This window comes from Botrytis sinoallii (assembly GCF_014898435.1).
Source record: "Botrytis sinoallii strain Bc 23 chromosome Unknown BSIN_001, whole genome shotgun sequence".
Taxonomy (NCBI): Eukaryota; Fungi; Ascomycota; class Leotiomycetes; order Helotiales; family Sclerotiniaceae; genus Botrytis; species Botrytis sinoallii.
Window position 1 is genome coordinate 1,691,162 of NW_024066028.1, and position 18,213 is coordinate 1,709,374.

Here is an 18,213-nt window from a genome sequence, read left to right on the forward strand (position 1 = left end):
GTAAGCAGATCGTCTCTTATCGTTTAGTCATCAAGCATTCACATAAACTTCTACTGATGGCTCACGAGTTTGCAAACTGTTATGAATATGATGTAAAGATTCATTATGTATTAAGAAGATCTAAACTACTATATAATGCCAAATCTGCCCATTTATATCTCTGTATGATCTCTTTGCCTCTGACAATTAACATCGGACTCCACCCTTATGGACAATTAAAATAGATATATAAACGTGATTCTACCAAATGAATGTGAGAGATCGATACAAGAGAAGAAATATACCCAAAAAGAAACCGATTTATTGTGAATTTTGAACCTGAATGACCCGAGAAACTTTTAATCACAATCTGTGTGAAGATGCAATGTGAGGTATATGAGGAAGAAACATTTTTTAGATAAAGAAAAGACGCAAGCCATGCATGGTATGATGCGCTAAGTAAATGTTGACAGAAAAAGAGAAAATTACACGCGCCCAAGAGCGGTGTCTAGATCACGAAGGAATGTATCCTCTCCGGGTAATCGTTTAGAGGGTACGATCAATGAGGAACTCTCAGATCTAGTATCATAACTAGTGCTGCCTCTAGAGAGCATCGTAAGACGTGTGGATGCCCCTTTCCTCATCGGCGACTGGCTTCTAATAGAATTGCCACTGGGTGTATGGATACCGGGAGGCGTGAGGAATTGGAGATCGGGAGTAGAGACATTGCTATCGCCAGTTCGATAGCCAGCGAAGTAATCATTGATATTTTGATAGCCCTTGATACCACTGCCGTAACCCATGTGGGACCCAGGTCGTTCGAGAGTGGGGGATGGAACCACGGTCGAAGCTGCTTGCATGGATCGTGCCATGATGCTAGGACTGGATCCCCGGAAGATGGATGGTCGAAGAGGTGGACCCTGGAGAGAAGGTACAGATGCTTGTCCCCACATATTACTTGCTACTGGAACTGATTGCAATGCAGGTCTTACTGTGGGTGCTGGTGGTTTCGAGGGGAATTTCATGTCGTGGCGAGACTTTCCAATCCAGAGCATCTGCTCATGCTCTCTGAGATATCTGTTACCTCCGAATGATTTCTGAACAATTTCTCGACTTCGCATTCCAAGGGCTCGAAGTTCGCTCTTCTTCTCATACATTCGCTTTGTAATGATCGCAACTTCTTCTGCGGAAGGCTTGTCGATGATAGAAGGAGGCTTGTAACCTTGAGGGTCATTCGCATAAGGAGCCCACTCATCCAGAAGAGCAAGCATATTGATCTGCGCTCTTGCAAGACTTTGTGCATCATTGGGGGCAACCACAGCGCTGAAGCAGTCGCCGGTATTAGGATCTGTAAGCACCCGAAGAGACGCCCCAACATCTGTACATACAACAGGCGCGCCAGTCAAAGCCGCTTCTCCCAATGCCAAGGGTAGCCCCTCAGAGATAGAAGAATTGAGAAAGACCCAAGTTTTCTTGAGCACATCAGTTGGGCTTGCAGTTCCGCACAAATTGACATAGCCTGGTAAGGATTTGGAGGCTAAAATTTCGAAACAGTCTGTTGAGTATTGTGGTGCTTTGTCGATTGCACCGTAGATATCGAGGCGGTAGTCTTTGAATCCCCATACATTCACAATGATATCAGCAGCTAGAATAGCAGTCTTGATGTCCTTCGCATACCAAACATGAGAAAGCATGGTGACTGTTGGCAAAGGCGAAGTTGTCTCCTTGATTGGACTGAATTTTGAGATATCTGCAGGTGGGATACCATTAACGACAGGATCAATCTTGCGCTTGAAAATGTTTCGGTGCTGTAGTTTGCCTTGGTGTGATCCAATTTCAACTTCCCATCCAGGATTGAAGAAGTCAGCGCAAGGTAGAATGACATCGGCGTGGTGAAGTGTCAGCTGACTGGTGAGCTTCATAAGACCAAGTAACGAGTTTCTGACAAACGGTGGTAGAGAACAGAGATCTGAAGACAGGTAGAGATTTACTTCGCGCCAACTGATAGCGTGATCCCAGATTTGCAATGTGCTTCCTCTGGTAACCTTGCACACAACTCCGTACGCAGCACTGACGGAATGATGTGACGCTTGGAAAATTGCCGGAATTCTCTCAGGCATGGGAAGGGAGAATATGAACAAGTAGCGAAACCAAAGGTCGAGTGCGGCGTCAAGTTGAGCTATTGTGGGTATCTCAGTCTGAAACCAACCCTCTGAGGGTGTTGGACTCACAAGATCTTGTGAGATCCATAGATTCCGCCAGGCAGTCTTAACGATTCTACTGTTCCAAACACCCGTCCAGTGTTTTCCTTGGGAGAAGTACGCGTTTAGATTGACCAAAGCTCGGGTTGATTGAAGAATGTCACTGTTCGAATATTGACTCGTTCTGGCCCCTTTCACTAAAGCTTTGAGAATGGGAACAAAATTCTTCTGGATATCTAGCTTTGTCGCATCTCTGACAGCATGAACGACCTCTGAATCTAATCGATCTCTGAAAATTCCATGGGTCGGGGTCATGAAATCGAGTCCCCAAATTGGAATGACTTTTAGTGTTTGCACGTTCTCTTGTGTTTGATGTTTAGGCACTCCAAAATCATTCGCAGATTCTGAAATCATATACCATTTCGCCGCCTTAAGATTGTTCACCATGTCTCTTCGGCATGCAGACACTCCTCCTCCTTCATTGGGCCAAGTTCCGGAGTCTGTGGCGAGAACATGAAGCTCATCGCTTTTGAAATCTGGAGCAGACCTAGTGCGAGCATTGGCAGAACCTCCCTGTCCGAATGCGTACAAGTCTGCAATTTGAAATGCAAGTGGTGCCCAACCCGAAATTGATTTATCGAGATCGATAACAGCCATAATCGCGTCTGCGTTCTCATGCAAATATTCTTCAGCCGACTTGAGGTTGCCGTGATCACGTCTCTGAAAATATGGGCGCATCATTGGTTCCCGTCGAAGAAGTCTTTCGTCAAGCCATCTCATGATTACACCATCAAACGCCGAATTGTTTTTCCATGCTTGCCATAGCCTCGACCTAGCTTTCGAAGTGGAGACTGGATTTTGATGGGTATTCAGACCTAGCCATCTGGGCAGAGCATGTGAACGTAATGATTTGAAGCCAATCATGTGATCGTCATGTCGAAATGTGAAGTTCGTGGGTTTTTTAAGGATCCCGAGATGATCCCATTCTATCAGCGCTGGTGTATCGACAGGCTCGCCATTCAATGTTGTGTATATGGTCGGATGATATTTATGATCGTATGACCACTGTGCCTCATATACATCGGGGCCGATGACAAAGGTAGCCTCAATAACTTGTGAATGGGGTATCCATGTGTCCAGCTTGTCTTGACGTTTTACAGGAGGAGCTGCCCATGATACCATACAAAACATATGCGGCAATACAAACTCTGCTCTCAATAACTCATCATCAAAATTGCTGTTCTGTCTGTAATGGCAATGGAAGCGCACAAGATTTCCATCGAGCATGTAGGATCCACTTTGAACAAGACCTTGCTTATTGAACAACACTTGTTCATATTGGTTAGCCCCTTCCACACATCGTCGCGAAATTGGATAGCGACGACGTGTTGTCATGATTGTCTGTTTTGGAATGTTCTCCAAGTCGTACTCATATTCGTAAACGTTTGCTTTCGCGCCTTTGACATAGTCTTCTCTGCGTAAAAGAAGAAGATCCTTGCTATAAATGCTAATGCGCTCAAGCTTGGCTGAATCAGCTGGCTCTTGTTTCATGACGCCACCATACTGACGGAGCTCGCAGACACCGTCGCCGAGTAATGACTGTTGTATAGCTTCATAATCTTCCCTACCATTGTTGACGATACGGCTACCAGCAATGCTGGCTGTATCCGGGACTCGAACAAATGCTGTTGAAGACCCTCCAGTGCTCTCTATCATTATCCTCTGACGCTTTAATGATACTGTTGTTCCACGTATCTGTTTCCAGAGAGTATCTACATTCTTTCTACCATGGAGCAAGAATATTGGCATCAAAAGATCCTGCAAAAAATGGGTGTATGACCATATTCCAGTTACAAAGAACATGACAATCAATCGTATGTACTTTGGAGTTGACTTCATGGTATAATCAAGCTCTCTTTGCAATTCCGGTTCCGCCACAAATGCTATTGCGAATAACTTCAGGCAATGCCCAATTGTATGATAAACTGTGCTGAATGGAGATTTCAGCTGTCGTGTGAGTAGTTTTGACATCCCACTCCGTGTTTTTGTCTTTCCAAATAACTTCATTATGTTAGACCTTTCATGGTTATCCGACCTCTCTACTGGAGCAGTCTTCGCAAATTCCAGTGTATATCGTTTCTTTTCAGTGGCAACGAAGGCACCAAAATTGCGTCGAGCTAAGAAAGTAGCGATGGACAGGCCGTTAAGCTTGTTCATTCGTACCCAGCCAAGCTGGTCAGTTGTCAATGCATCAACCTGCCCAGTGCATCTGTCAAGAATGAGTTCTCGAATCTCTGTAGGAAGACCTTCCCAATCAATGTTTGGGTTGCATCCGAGAGCTGTATGTCTAAGAATCTCGTCGTCAAAACAGGTCGCAATACTTTCTGCATGGGCTCTCGAGGGTTTTGAGAGATTCAAGAAGTTCCGTAGTCCCTGAGGCACAAGGGTCTTCTCCAATAGGCCTAACGGTGAAACGGAAGAGAGCAATGATTCCAAGAGTACAGCATCTTCGTGCGAGATACCGTGAAAATTTTCGGCTGCAATGTGAAGCAGTATTTCGGCAGTCCTGTTGTAGGTTAGCACCAAAAATTATCGGGCTGCAGAATGACTCCAATATGGGATCTAACACTAGTGGAGGCAACATGAGAAATGGTACTTACGTCTGACAGAACATACTGATGCTTGAATGCTGCTCCAATGCGACCATTGTTTCGCAACCGATGATGACTCTCATTAAATTATTGGAATCGCAGCCAATTGCTTTTAGGTCCTTGAATTCATCAGAGAACATAGACATAGAGACGCATTCGACCACAATCTTTCCACTTTCAAAAGCTGTGATGGCCTCATCCAATAATGCTTTTACTTCCGGAAATGCGCTCAGAGCAAAATTTGGGATTGAATCAACTGAGCTGCCCTTGATCTCTTCGAATATTGCGATAGCATGATGTAGAATCGACTTGATTTCCACACCGGGATGTGTCATAGGATCAACTTCATACTTTTCGTCGTCGTGAAGGGAATCCAGATTATCGAAGGTCATACGAAGCTCGTCTTGAGAAAGTAACAACTCACGACCTGGACTTGTGAATTCGTGGAATGATCTATCTTGTGATATCTTATTCCAAATGCGACCTTCGGAGTCCATCGAATCGACTGGTTTTGCTCTAATACCCGCGTAATATAGAGAGAGGAATGCTGCAGTCCATGTTGCTGCCGCAAGTGCTACCACATCACAGTATTCAAATTGGGGAAGGAAGTGTCTGAGTATTTGGCCAGAGGGAAGACCAACGCAAGTGGCTATTAGAAGAGGTTTGAGACTTCGAGGGCCCGCAAAAATCTTTGTGTACTAGATGAGAGTTAGCTGATGTAAATTTGTGAATCTTTGTCAAGGTTCTTATCAAGGAAATGTACCTGATAAAATAGTAAACCTGTGGATGCTTATTAACAAATGTTTCAAATCATGGAGATGGTACTTACCTGTATAGGCTCCAACATAGGCAATAAAAAGAAGGGTTGAAGCCTCTGTGCTGTCGAACACCCAGAGAAGACTAGAGGCTACAGCTAAACTCCAAACATGGAATAATGAGTACCGTCCCAACATGCTCCAATAAAGGTGTCTCCGTGCCTTGACACCTGCGTTGACTGCGTCTGGAATTGAAGAGACATCGCCAATCAGCATGTTCTGAGTTTCTGCTGTCATGGTATGAAGCTTTGCGGCATTGAGATCCAGAAGAACTGCGCCAATTAAGTAGTAAGCCAAAGCAAAGCCAACAGGCATCCGGTATCTTGTGTTCTGCGCCGATAGCCCAAGAAGACGTCCACCGGCAAGAAGTGAGTTCCACTTGTCGAGAAGTGCTACGATAAAGTAGAGAAGACTACAGCCAACCTATATTATTTTAGTTTTTGATTTCGCAATTTACTGATTACATGGTGAAAGGAAAATTGGACTCACCTCATCACCAGCCTGACGCCAATGTATAAAAGCATTATGCAACCTGAGACCTGTTTGCATTTGCTTGAGAGTATCCAGAGCAACCTTGATTTGCATGTTCCAAGTTGATGAATATGGCATTGGTAGTGGCGTTCCTGAGTAACCCGAGTACCATTTCAACAGGAATATTGTTGCGTCATAGCTGTCCACCAATGATTTGACGGTTGGATCTTGACACTTATGTCGAAAGCCACTTCGTACCTCTTTTATTGCCGCAATCATTGCAGTTCTCGAAATTTTCAACGCCGCCGGATCAGTCATTCCATCGAATGCACGGTCATCGCCGTCTTTGTGAGTCTTGATATACCATTCTTTCAACTCCTTGTCACTGATCTTTTGGATATTTTGATGCCAGGTAGTCCATTTAGATGCCGTGTGTCGAGTTCCCAAAGCGAGAAGAAATATAAAGACATACAAGACAGTCAAATAGATATAGATATCATAACCAGGAACGAAAATTGTCGTAATTGGTGAAATAAACAAGACAGGGATAATCATGAGAATGACAGGACGTCCAGATTGAAAACTAGTACCTGGATAAGAAAAACCGGCTAGAGTCGCGAGCAGGATCAAATAAGTGCTTAGTGCAAACAGGTACAAAAAGAACACTACCCCTGCAACGATACCATCTTTGATACCAAGACCAATCAAGCCAAGCAAGCCAGCGGCAAGTGAGAAAGCAATACCGCCTACGAGCCTGGTCGCTATGAATTGGTTCATTGCAGAGAAGGCCATTGAAATGAGGTAGTAAGAACCACCACATGTTATCCATGTGCCACAAATGCCTGATATTAAAAGGGAAATCATCAAAGCTAGTGTAGCAGAATGCTGAGCTGTGCGGCTCATATTCCCACTCAAGTAGAGACCTTTACCAGTGCTTGTTAACAACAGGATATCCAAAAGTGCTGGTATTGCGAAAACACTCAAGAAAGTAAATCTCATTGCTCCAGAAAGACCCTTGGCTTTAAAATCTCCGATATCGATCTTTGCAGCTGCATAAGCTGAGGGAGTTGAGGGATCAGCGTCGGTCCAAATGGGAGGCTCCCGGCCAGGTTGGTGATGACAAGCCCGATACCGATCCGAAAGTAATTTACCGAAACAACTAGGAGTCATGTCGAAGTAAGACTCGCATCGAGCTCCCGTTGCAAAAAGCTCTGCAAAGGCAGCCGCCTGATCGCTCTGATCATTGAACAAGGTGTTTCTATCGGTAACTTCAACATATGCCTCGTCAAACGCGTGCTTTCGAAAAACAGAAAATAAAGCAAGACAAATAATGTCAATGCGTGCATCAATCTTTTTCGCCTCCATAATTTCAATCAGGGCCTTCGTAATAGTCTGAAGTGTATTCAACCTTCTTTCTTTCAATACAATAGTGATTGAATCATTGATCTGGTTGAAGACGTACAGAGCACTCTCCTCAGAAGGATGCTGTGAGTTGTTGTCCACGTGCCATTTCGATCTTATTGCTATGAGATCTTGTGGAGATTTTTGATTCCCTAGATAACCAACAGAACAGGCATCTTTCATCTGAGTAAAATCTGTGGAATCTAGTAGTTCTCTTTCGCATGCAAATATTATCGAGTCGATCAAATCCCCGTTGCCCTTGACTGATGATAATTGTAATGTCTGGAGAAATCTCAGGAGCTCTGATGGTGAAAGAGAGCTTATGTCATTGAGCAATCGTGGAGGTAGGTATGAGTCCGAATGTGTTAACCACTGCCAAAATCCTTTCTCTGCCTCGAATGATTCGTGGCGAGGACAGCCACGACTTGATAAGAATGTATGCAAGATTGTTCCACTGAGATCTTGAACATTTCTTGACATGAAAATGTCAAGCTTGGCCCGTTCTTCAAACCCAAATACTGCCCAGTAACGACTTTCATTCTGGTACTGCAATCCCGAATCAAGGCCCTTGTACACTCTGATCAAGTCTGTGGTGGCAGAATCATCAGCTAAGCCACAAAGTTGATTCGCGAGTTCTTGTATCGCTGCATGCCATGTTGAAAGCTCCACTATCCCCGGCTGATTACAAAATTGGTTTAATTTGCCACCAATTTCTTTTAATACAGTGTTTTCGATCGGGTCAAGAAGATCAAGGGATCTGAGTTTTCTTTGTGATAGGAGGATTTCGTCAAAAGATTTCCTGGAAGCATGAACTCCAAGTGGAAAGCATCCGAGGAAGTCATTAGATGACCCACTGGGAGACGTTGATATGGGATTCCCAGGCGTTTGATTGAGATACGAATATGGACCATCGGAGAATCTGTGGTTCGGTGCGTGAGAGGATAAAAGTGATTCTGCCGGTGTGAGAGATCTGCTTGAAAACCCCGGTAGGTTAAAATCAGATGAATTTCTCGGTAGGTCTAGAGGCACTTGCGAAGTAGCCGAGGGCATGTGAATATCTACATCGACAAATGATTGCTGGTTCGATTTGCCCGATGGCTGGAGGTCGACTTCGATGGAGAGCGCCCCAAGAATGTTCTCGGCTAGATCCGACATTTCCGGTATATATTCATTGGCAATCTTAACCAGCGTTAGTAAGCTTTCTTGTAGATAATCAAGGAGTGAATTTTTTGTTTGGTGAACAAAGATGGAGTGCTGTGTTAGATGATGCACTTACAGTATGGTTCAGACGCCACTTTTTATGTGCCTCCATGACTCCAGGCTCCTTGAGCCATGAAAAGGCTCCCAACGGTTCCTTCTGGTCTATGCCATGAGCCGTTGAAGTTAAATCAGAGCTTGAACCGATCCATGGTGATAGCGCGCTGTAGAACTTTGACCATTGGTAGGATCTTCTAACAACGGCGTTTGTCGGATTTACTCCATCATCCAAAGTCTCCCATAAGCAGACAACGAATGGCCGGAGGCATGCTTGGGAAACAAAAGCTTTAATGGTGGGTCTCATCTCTTGCATCTGAAACGCATCCCGTTCGTCCCCATTTGATGATATTGTGCCATTTCTTATTATCAGCCCAGCTACTTCATTCAGTTCTGCTAATTTAGGATCATGTAAAAATCCAGGAGATGATGTTTCGAGATAGGTCTGGAATCCAAGTTTATGAATGAAGGTAATGAACTCGACGACCATTGGACTTGACAGTTGATCGTGCCAGTTGCTAATTAAAATTCCAGAAAAACAACAATCACTACCGGACGCGGTTGATGAAGTTAGCAGCTTAGTGATCCAGGCAACAGCACCTTCGAGCGCCGCTGAATCTTTGCATTCCTGCGGCACAACATGGCTTATATCAAGTCTTGCTAGGACCTGTGGCGGTTTATAGTGAGGCCCAGATGAAAGAACCTGAATTACATTCTCCTGAAAGGCATCGACAACAAGAAGGTCCCATTGCGCCAAAACTTGCAGATCTTCACTTGTTGGCGTATGATTGAACCCGCCTAAGTATACTCCAAAGCTTTCGGGCTTCTTCTCGACAGCGACGACTTTATAATGTGATAGTACAGAGATAGTCTTGACAAGATACTTCTTGATGGACGCAGGGACAGATTGTTGTCCAGATTTCCATTTCTACATACAGAAGAACGTTAGCTATAGATGTCGACAGCTATGAAGTCTTATCATATAAGAAGACTATAGAGTCTGCGATAAGGTATGAAGATAGCCTTTGCTATTTTACTTACTCGATAACCCTTTACTGAACTCTGTAGTGCGAGATAAGATATGAAGCTCAAGCCAAGACCAACAGAAGCAAGGATAAATGCAACAAGAATCTGTTTAAAAATTAACAGGGGAAACAACCAGACGTATGGGAAAGCTCACAAACTGCCACCAATATTTTGTTAAGTCCGCCCAAGAGGCAGCTTCAAGGCCTGTGATTTGAGCCATAGATGATATGAAGAAGGCCGAAGAACGAGGAGTTCTTCAGAAAGAACGAATGTGAACGGCAACGAATAACATGTGGTAAGTGAAAGTAAACGTTACAAGTCAAGGAAAGAAACCGTCAGAAGAAGTTGCGGTGGAGCACATCCGTCATAATAAAAGTCAGATCTACGACAAGATTTGCATTAAGATGGTATGGGCGGTAGACAGCGCCGAGGATACAGAGATTGGGCACCCCCCAAGTAGGTCTAGGTAGCTACCAATGTTACTTACTCGTAGATACTTACTAGGTAGGACTTTTCAGCCCATGCTCTATAGTGCGGGTAGTAGTATCCAGGAATAGGATTATTTGCGAGTTTTCTGTTCTCGCGACTACGCCTGATTTCAAATGCTTGGCAACCCGTATCCGGAAACTGTCAAAATCGTTCGTTACAGTCGCTCCCTGAGGGGTCTCTGTACCAAACATTCCGCCTGGTAACGTAGTTTGCAGATACGGGGGACGCCTAGTAGAAATTGATACCTTGAACCCCAAATCCATAAACACGTGGCCCTGCACCGCAGGTGGGATTCAAAGACCCAAAATACACTGAAAGAAAGCAAATATTGAATTTCCGAAGGAATACTTGGTAGCTGCAGATCGTTGGATGATGATGCCATACGCACATTGTCAGCACGGAGAGTACACATCGTACGCATCGTACGCCACAGAAGGATGTTAGAACATTCGATACCCGAGGATCAATGTTTGACAGAACAATTGTCAAATTCCGCATATATTGAGCATATTGACTCAAGGTTCAGCTTCGTATCGTGCACGCACGATGCGTTTTCGCTATAGCGAGGATGCATTGGGCATGTGGCGGTTAGGGATCTAGGGGACAGGTGTGGTGCAACTGTGAGTTGAGATGATTTTTGGAATTATGGGGTGCCTTGGTGGGAAGGCTAAATGGATAGACCAGCCTCTCATACGCCTTCTCGAGGTGAAGAGCGAACAAAGCGAACAAAGCTTGCGATCGTTTCGTTTCAGGCGGACCTGGCGAGCCTGGCTATGGTAGACTCGGTGGTGGATCGGTGGAGTCGGTGGAGTTAGTGGGCTACTTAGTCCTTACTCTCGAGTCACTGTAGCATTCGTCTGGGATTGAACAGATGAAAGGGTTTTGCGATGGAGTAACTCGCTGCGACTATACGACTGCCACAATGGTTTGTGTCGCCAGCCGGAGATGAAGGGGCGAGGGGTTTTTAGGTCGGACTTCGGGTTCGGAAAATCTTTTTACTTAATCATGTCTAAAATAGTACTAGCGACCCACATCACAGAGATTTCCCTTGGAGTTACTTCGGTGCCAAGACTTTGGGTCGTTTACTCCGTACATGAACATCTGCTAAATCTCGTCTAGGTAAGTTTCTATATATATCTTCATTTATCTTCATTTATCTACATTAATCTACATTAATATACATTTGTTCCTAAAGGGGCAGTTATATATTAGCCTCATCGGGCCTGTCCCTTTACAAGGGCTTCCGAAAGCTTGTTTTTCTCCTTGAGACACCACTTGGATGGTTGGGCCACTCTCATCGCAACTTTAATATAACATCCTGCTAGTGATACCACACTAACCATCCATTGGACCATCATGCTTACTGCCGCCCCCAGCAAGCCTTCCCTTTCCCGTGAGTTTTTATACCCTCCTAGTCCTAGTCGCTTACACACAATGAACAGGCCTCCAGATATTTCCCCAAGACAATAGCTGCTGCAGCCACATTTTGGCTCTCATTTGGCCAACACTTGACCATCGTTACTGTTCGGATTGCTACATCCAGATTTTCAGATACCATGTGTCATTCAGCTCCTCTTCAACTTTCGTGTGGATTGGACGAGCTCAGCCCTTCCTGCTGTCATGTCGGTTATTTCGTGTTCTGGGACGTCTTAAAACAGATCCTTGTTCGATTTTTCATGTACCTTCCTTCCTAACTCATTTCTTTTGCATATTCTTCGCCTCATGAGCTTTATCTAAGACCATACGCGGCTTTGGATCCCGTGTTCAACCTGTAGCCGTAAAGCTCGTGTCCGAGGCGTTGGTGGAAAGCGCGATCGAACCTATGGCGCTGTGGCAAGTAACGTTGTCCTTGGCCGTCAGATTTCGTGCCTAGATTCAATAGTCTCTTCTATGCGGTAACTTACTCATGAGTGAGATGAGAATTTTACGTGCTTGGTAGCTTGTTGCTTCATTTCATTTTACTTCTTAAGTCGGGACAAGTACACCTCTCGTTCTACGATATTCATCACAATCCATGGTTCTCTTTCTTTTCTCACTTTGATACCAAACAACACTCGTTAAAACAAAAATCCGTGATCCAAATTTTATTCTCTTAATCGGTCTTCTTTAAACTTTCAAGATGGTGCAATTGTACCACCTCGTTACCCATATTCTTCCTTTGAGCTTGTTCCTAGATGCAGCTCTTGGCCATCGGGCTCATCGCCGAAATCCCGCTGACGCGGATCCCCCTCAATCAGAATCAGTTGCGGTTACCAATGCTCAGGCTATTATGACCTCGACAGTTCCTGCCGCACCCCTCGCTACGGTATCCATTGGAGAGGTAGCTGTCCTTGCCAATACTACTGTTGCTACCCCCCCTAAAGCAGAGGCGATCATTGCTACTGATGCAGTCGATACTGTCAGCAGTAAAGTTCTGGTCATTGCACGAGATTCAGTCTCCGCATACTCTGCTTGGAGTGGGCTTAATGATCGAGGAATCCCATATGAAACCTTGATCGTTCCTGCAGCTGGTACAGCACTACCAAGCTTGAACAGCTCAGAAACTCAAGGAAATTATGGACTCATTGTTGTTATGTCAGAACTGAGTTACTCCTACCCTAACGTGGGGTATCAAAGTGCACTTACAGCCGACCAATGGCAAGCAATCTACAACTATCAAACCGCCTTTCGCGTTCGGCTGGTCAGGCTTGATTCTTACCCATCTGCTGCATTTGGTACAGAGGCATTAGGAGCTTGTTGTAACAATGGTGTTGAGCAGCTTGTTTCCATTTCCGACAACTCAGCCTTCCCTAAGGCGGGACTCAAGACCGGTGCCACCATGAGTACCAAGGGCATATACCACTATCCTACTAAAATCACAAACTCAACTTTGGCAAAGGAATTCTTACAACTAGGACCCTCTTCCGATGGCCAATTCACCACCGCAAGTACAGCAGGAGTGATTAACAATATTAATGGTAGAGAACAAATGGTGTTTTACATTCCATTTGCCACAGATTGGGCTGTCACTTCTGTATGGTTGCAACATGCTTGGATCGACTGGGGCACAAGAAGTCTCTACACTGGATACAGAAGAGCACTATTTGGCACACAGATTGACGACATGTTCTTGGAGTCAGATATTTATTCACCTACTGGGACGACTTACCGCATTGGCACGGCCGATTTGGCTCAGCATATTACATTCATGGGTCAGATCAACTCTAAACTAAATGCTGGAAGTAATTGGTTCATTGAAGTTGGTCATAATGGCAATGGAAATGTCGAATCAGCCAATGAAATTGCCGCTAGTGAAAGTGTATGTATTCCTGTCATCGTGTGACTTTTACTTTATTCTCTCCACTTTTTGATCTCGTTTGCGTTCCAATCTCAGCCCACTCAATGAAGACTAACTTTTGAATTCAGGTCTGTTCTCCTGGACCCATTGAGTATGGCGAACAAATCGATACACCATTGGAGTGGATCAAGCCCATTGGAACCGGAACCGATATCTGGCCCAAATCGTCGGTTCTCTATCCCAATTATACCACCGAATGCTTAAGCGACGATCCTTTGCTCGTGTGGTGGACCACCCCTTCTAATCTTAATGCCTATGCACACATTTCCCACACTTTCACACACGAGGATCAAAACAACGCGACTTACGCCGATGTATACAGAGAAATGACGTGGAACCAAGCTTGGCTTACTGCCACCGGAATTGCCAATGCAGACAAGTTCAGTTCTAAAGGACTTATTCCACCAGCCATCACGGGGCTTCACAATGGTGATGCGCTTAAAGCCTGGGCTGACAGCGGTATCACTCACGCAGTTGGAGACAACACTCGAGCAGCTCTCTTGAATACTGTAAGTGTTGCTCCGTGCAATATTTTCGGCGAAACCCTCTGCCATTTTTTGCACAAACCTTCATCCACACAAGACCGTCTGAGCTTTGCTAATGTGAACACAGGATAATGAGCATTGGCCTTTATTCACAACAGTTGCGGCCAACGGCTATGCTGGTATCCAAGTAACCCCAAGATGGGCAACCAACATTTACTACAATGTAAGTTCGACTTGATCAGGTAGAGCGGCTAGATCTGACAAGAATTAGTGCGATTCGCCTGATTGTACCGTGTTGGAATGGATCAACACCAGTGCCGGATCCGGTGATATAAACACTCTCCTTGAGATTGAGAAACAGACAAATGTCAGACATTTGTTGGGTCTTCATCATGATGCCTACATGTTAGTGCCACATTCCGCTTTTCTCTTGTACACGTTTGCTAATCCTCTGAAACAGGTTCCATCAAGCCAATTGTAAGCCATGGCCCGCCCTTCTGTTCATTCTTCCTCTCCCCACAGTTCGCTTGATGTGGTATCCAAAAAGGCCACCATAATAAGCACTTACTAATTCATTGATGATTTAGTGCGCTACACAGGAGCGGCAACATACACTATCAATGGAGTGACAGCACAACGTTCGCTGCTCATGGCATGGGTTGAGACAGTAACTCAGGAATTCGTCCGATTGTGAGTTTTGTTTCTGCGATGATTTCATCAGTACTGACCGGATATAGGGTTGATTGGCCTCTTATCACCCACAAGCATGACGATGTAAGTGCCGAAGCTCCTGTTAATTGTATATTTTCTAACCGATCATCAGCTTGCTGCCATATTCGTCAATCGAATGACACGAGATTCTTGTGGAGCTAGCTTGTCGTATCAACTTGATACTGCTAGCTCATCAATCACGGGCTTCACACTCTCCGCAAATGGCAACACCTGCTCAACACCGCTCCCGGTCACTGTCCCAGGTTCAGTCACCGATACCAAAGGGGCCACTGTCGAGCAAATTGGTAACGACCCTGCAACATTGTGGGTCACTCTGTCTGGCGCACCTGTCAGCTTTACTCTCACCACACCAATTCCCCTAACGAGCAGCTAAGCACGCCAGTCTCACTCAGCATAACGCAAGAATAATTATGGTCTGGTCCCAGAAGGGGGACTAGGAAGGAGCACTTACTGCCAGTATTTTTTGCTTTGTGTTGTCATTTTTCTCTTCTTATCAGTGGAATGCGTTGTTACGCCATCACAGTTCTTGGGTCAAAAAGTTTCGTGCTCTTCCTACATACTTAAAGTAGGATTATCACCGTTCAGATAATGAACCGTTCTTTCTTAATGGGAAGCTTAAAATTCCATCTATCATATATCTAATTTGTTCTACGTCTAATTTGCCTCTTCCTCATTATCCAAAGCATGAATGTGACCGTGTTACGATTCTTTTGAGTTATCTCCTGCTTGATCAGTGAGCCAAGATGTACATCACTTTGAACGATGTGTCAATAAATTCAAAATATCGATATCACCTCCCAGATTAGGTTTATTGAATACCCTTGAAATAATTTATGGGTCCGGAAGATTCGGATTACACAACATGTACTTCTGTACCATGCATGCCACAATCACACAATCACACCGTATCCGTACCGATCCCCCGCAAAAAAAAAAGTCTCCTAGCTTACCAGAGCGCCTACCGCTTTTCTCTGCCGTCTCATTCGGATACCAATTTCTGGATACGAGCCGCCGCAGTTGTTTCATTGAATTTGGAATTTTTAAATGCGCATATACAACGATTCAGCGATCAGAGATTATTTTTCAACAAACGCAGAAGAAACTGCAAGCTAGAAACGAGGCATTAGACCACCCGCTTAGACCTCGGAGATCTACCCAAGTTTATTTTTATTTTTACGACTATGCATGGATACATGTGGCCAAAAACTCGGATTTTGCTTGGCGGTACAGCGGCTCGAACTGCCTAGTACCCAGGGGCCAGAACGCTACATCACTAGCATTCCAGCTCTTCCAGGCTTCGATCAAAAAATGCACACTAACATCGTCCCATAAAATGTATCACAGCCCCTGGAATGTCGTATCCATTACCCATAATACCACTGAGCATACGGGGCCAATGTGTCTGGAAGTCTTCGCCTAATTTTGCACTATTGTAATAGGCGTTCGATGCGATGAACACTTCAGGTTTCCATAATAGTGCAAAAGCTAAAAAATTCTACCTAACCTAACGGAATGTGATTTTAAATCGGGGTCCAAGTCGCTTGAAAATTGAAGGTTGAAACATATGCTCTTTGACCCTATCACCAAAACGGGAGACCCCTTCCGTTTCGGGAGGGCGACCCTTAGCGAGCTTGCACGCTTGGCGCCGTGTGGTTGGGGGTCAATGTGCGCCAAGAGCCACCTATGCTATACCCTATGGATTAAGAAACCCGAGGTACATGACATGAGAATCCTATTCTCATTTTTCATTATTGGAGCTTCGGGAGAGGGTGGGTAACTCCAAGCAAAGAAAAACATTACACCACCGCAATCCGCGAATGGCAGTGTAAGTTTTCAGCTTGAAAATTCGGTGACAGCAAATGCATAGGCACTGTAAGCAGTTTTACGAGGTTATTTCGTTTTCGAACTGGAGGGGATTACTTTTCGCACTTGATCAGCAGCTTTGAGGAGGCTGTGCGTATTGAATGAGATGGCGTTTTTGGGGTTACCCAAGGATTCACAGGGGGATTTTACTATATAGGATCGCCTAAGAGAATCTCATCATGACACGCCATGCAACGAAAACGTCGCTATCGAAGTGCCGCAAAAAAAAACTTCTCGCTGCCAAGATAATCATCTGTTGTTCATTTTTATTCTTTTCCAGGGTCCCAAACAGAGATTTTTTCTCCGAGGCTCTCACTACATCATCAGGGATATTTGAAGCTGCCTTGCGTCCTTGACGGCTGTACTGTCGAATCGGAGTACTGCCAGAAACGACATGTCCTCTGGAGGAGTATTCAAATCACCTCTCACGAGCGGCGAGATCGCCGTCAACACACCACTCATGGCTTCCAAAGAACAGAAACCTGTTAATCCACATAAGATTTTCACCAGGAAATGCAACATTATTCTTGGTTTAATATTCCTCTTTCTCCTGGCAATAGGCTTGGCTCTGGGCCTGACATTCGGTTTACGACATCACGATTCCTCGCCCTCAGAACCCACTCCTACTTCACCATCAAACCCGCTCCCTCCTACCAACGGCTCATTTTGGACCCCGAATCTCAACGCTTCCAATACGTGGAACATCGAGTTACTAGCGGCGCTCGATCCCGCCAACATTTATCCGAACACAACAATCTATGATATCGATCTCTTCCTTTCGGCCAATACCACCCCCTCGATAATCAGTACCTTACATTCGCGATCCCACAAAGTAATTTGTTATTTCTCAGCCGGCACCATCGAGAACTTCCGTCCCGACACGAGTCGCTTCCTTCCTTCCGACTATGGCAAAGTCCTTCCTGACTGGCCAAACGAATATTGGGCTAACACTTCCTCACCAAATGTGCGCGCCATCATGCAATCACGCCTGGACATGGCGGTCAATCAATCATGCGATGCGGTTGATCCCGACAACGTCGATGGGTATTCCAATGACAACGGGCTCAAGCTGACAGAACAAGACTCTATTGATTACATGCAGTGGTTATCGGCTGAGGCCCACACCCGGGGTTTAGGGATTGGTCTGAAGAATGCTGGCGAGATCATCGATCGTGTGGTGGACTATGTGCAGTTTGCTGTCAACGAGCAGTGCGTGCAGTACGAAGAATGTGACACATGGCAGACATTCATTGACAATGGTAAGCCCGTATTCAATATCGAATACCCCAAAGATGCACCCAAGGTTAGTTCAGCGGAAAAAACAAAAGTTTGTGATGGTTCTGGCATACAGACGGATGGATTTTTTACCGTCATCAAAAAGATGGAGCTGGATGATTGGGTAGAGGCCTGCTGAATGGCTCTTGGCGTTGCAAATATACAGGGAGGTGGATTTTAAGTGGAATGTAATACTTTAGCCTGAAAATAATACGATGTGGCTGAAAGAAATCG

The 18,213-nt window shown here is 45.0% G+C and overlaps 3 protein-coding genes across 3 annotated transcripts; 2 read left to right on the forward strand and 1 right to left on the reverse strand.

Moving 5' to 3' along the window:
* Positions 1–464: 464 nt before the first annotated feature.
* On the reverse strand, positions 465–10,018 carry EAF02_000367 (uncharacterized protein; the record flags this gene model as incomplete). The annotated part of the gene is made up of 8 exons (XM_038896415.1): positions 465–4,746; positions 4,841–5,529; positions 5,595–5,611; positions 5,661–6,069; positions 6,136–8,697; positions 8,795–9,700; positions 9,814–9,903; positions 9,953–10,018. 8 exons carry the CDS (start codon positions 10,016–10,018, stop codon positions 465–467), a joined length of 9,021 nt encoding a protein of 3,006 aa, XP_038763274.1.
* A 2,388-nt stretch (positions 10,019–12,406) lies between these two features.
* Positions 12,407–15,214, forward strand: EAF02_000368 (uncharacterized protein; the record flags this gene model as incomplete). Its single annotated transcript, XM_038896416.1, has 8 exons — positions 12,407–13,585; positions 13,693–14,133; positions 14,237–14,332; positions 14,381–14,514; positions 14,570–14,586; positions 14,697–14,799; positions 14,847–14,883; positions 14,933–15,214. The coding sequence occupies 8 exons, from the start codon at positions 12,407–12,409 to the stop codon at positions 15,212–15,214; spliced, it is 2,289 nt and encodes a 762-aa protein (XP_038763275.1).
* Positions 15,215–17,098: 1,884 nt separating this feature from the next.
* Positions 17,099–18,118, forward strand: EAF02_000369 (uncharacterized protein; the record flags this gene model as incomplete). The annotated part of the gene is made up of 1 exon (XM_038896417.1): positions 17,099–18,118. One exon carries the CDS (start codon positions 17,099–17,101, stop codon positions 18,116–18,118), a length of 1,020 nt encoding a protein of 339 aa, XP_038763276.1.
* Between the last annotated feature and the right edge of the window lie 95 nt (positions 18,119–18,213).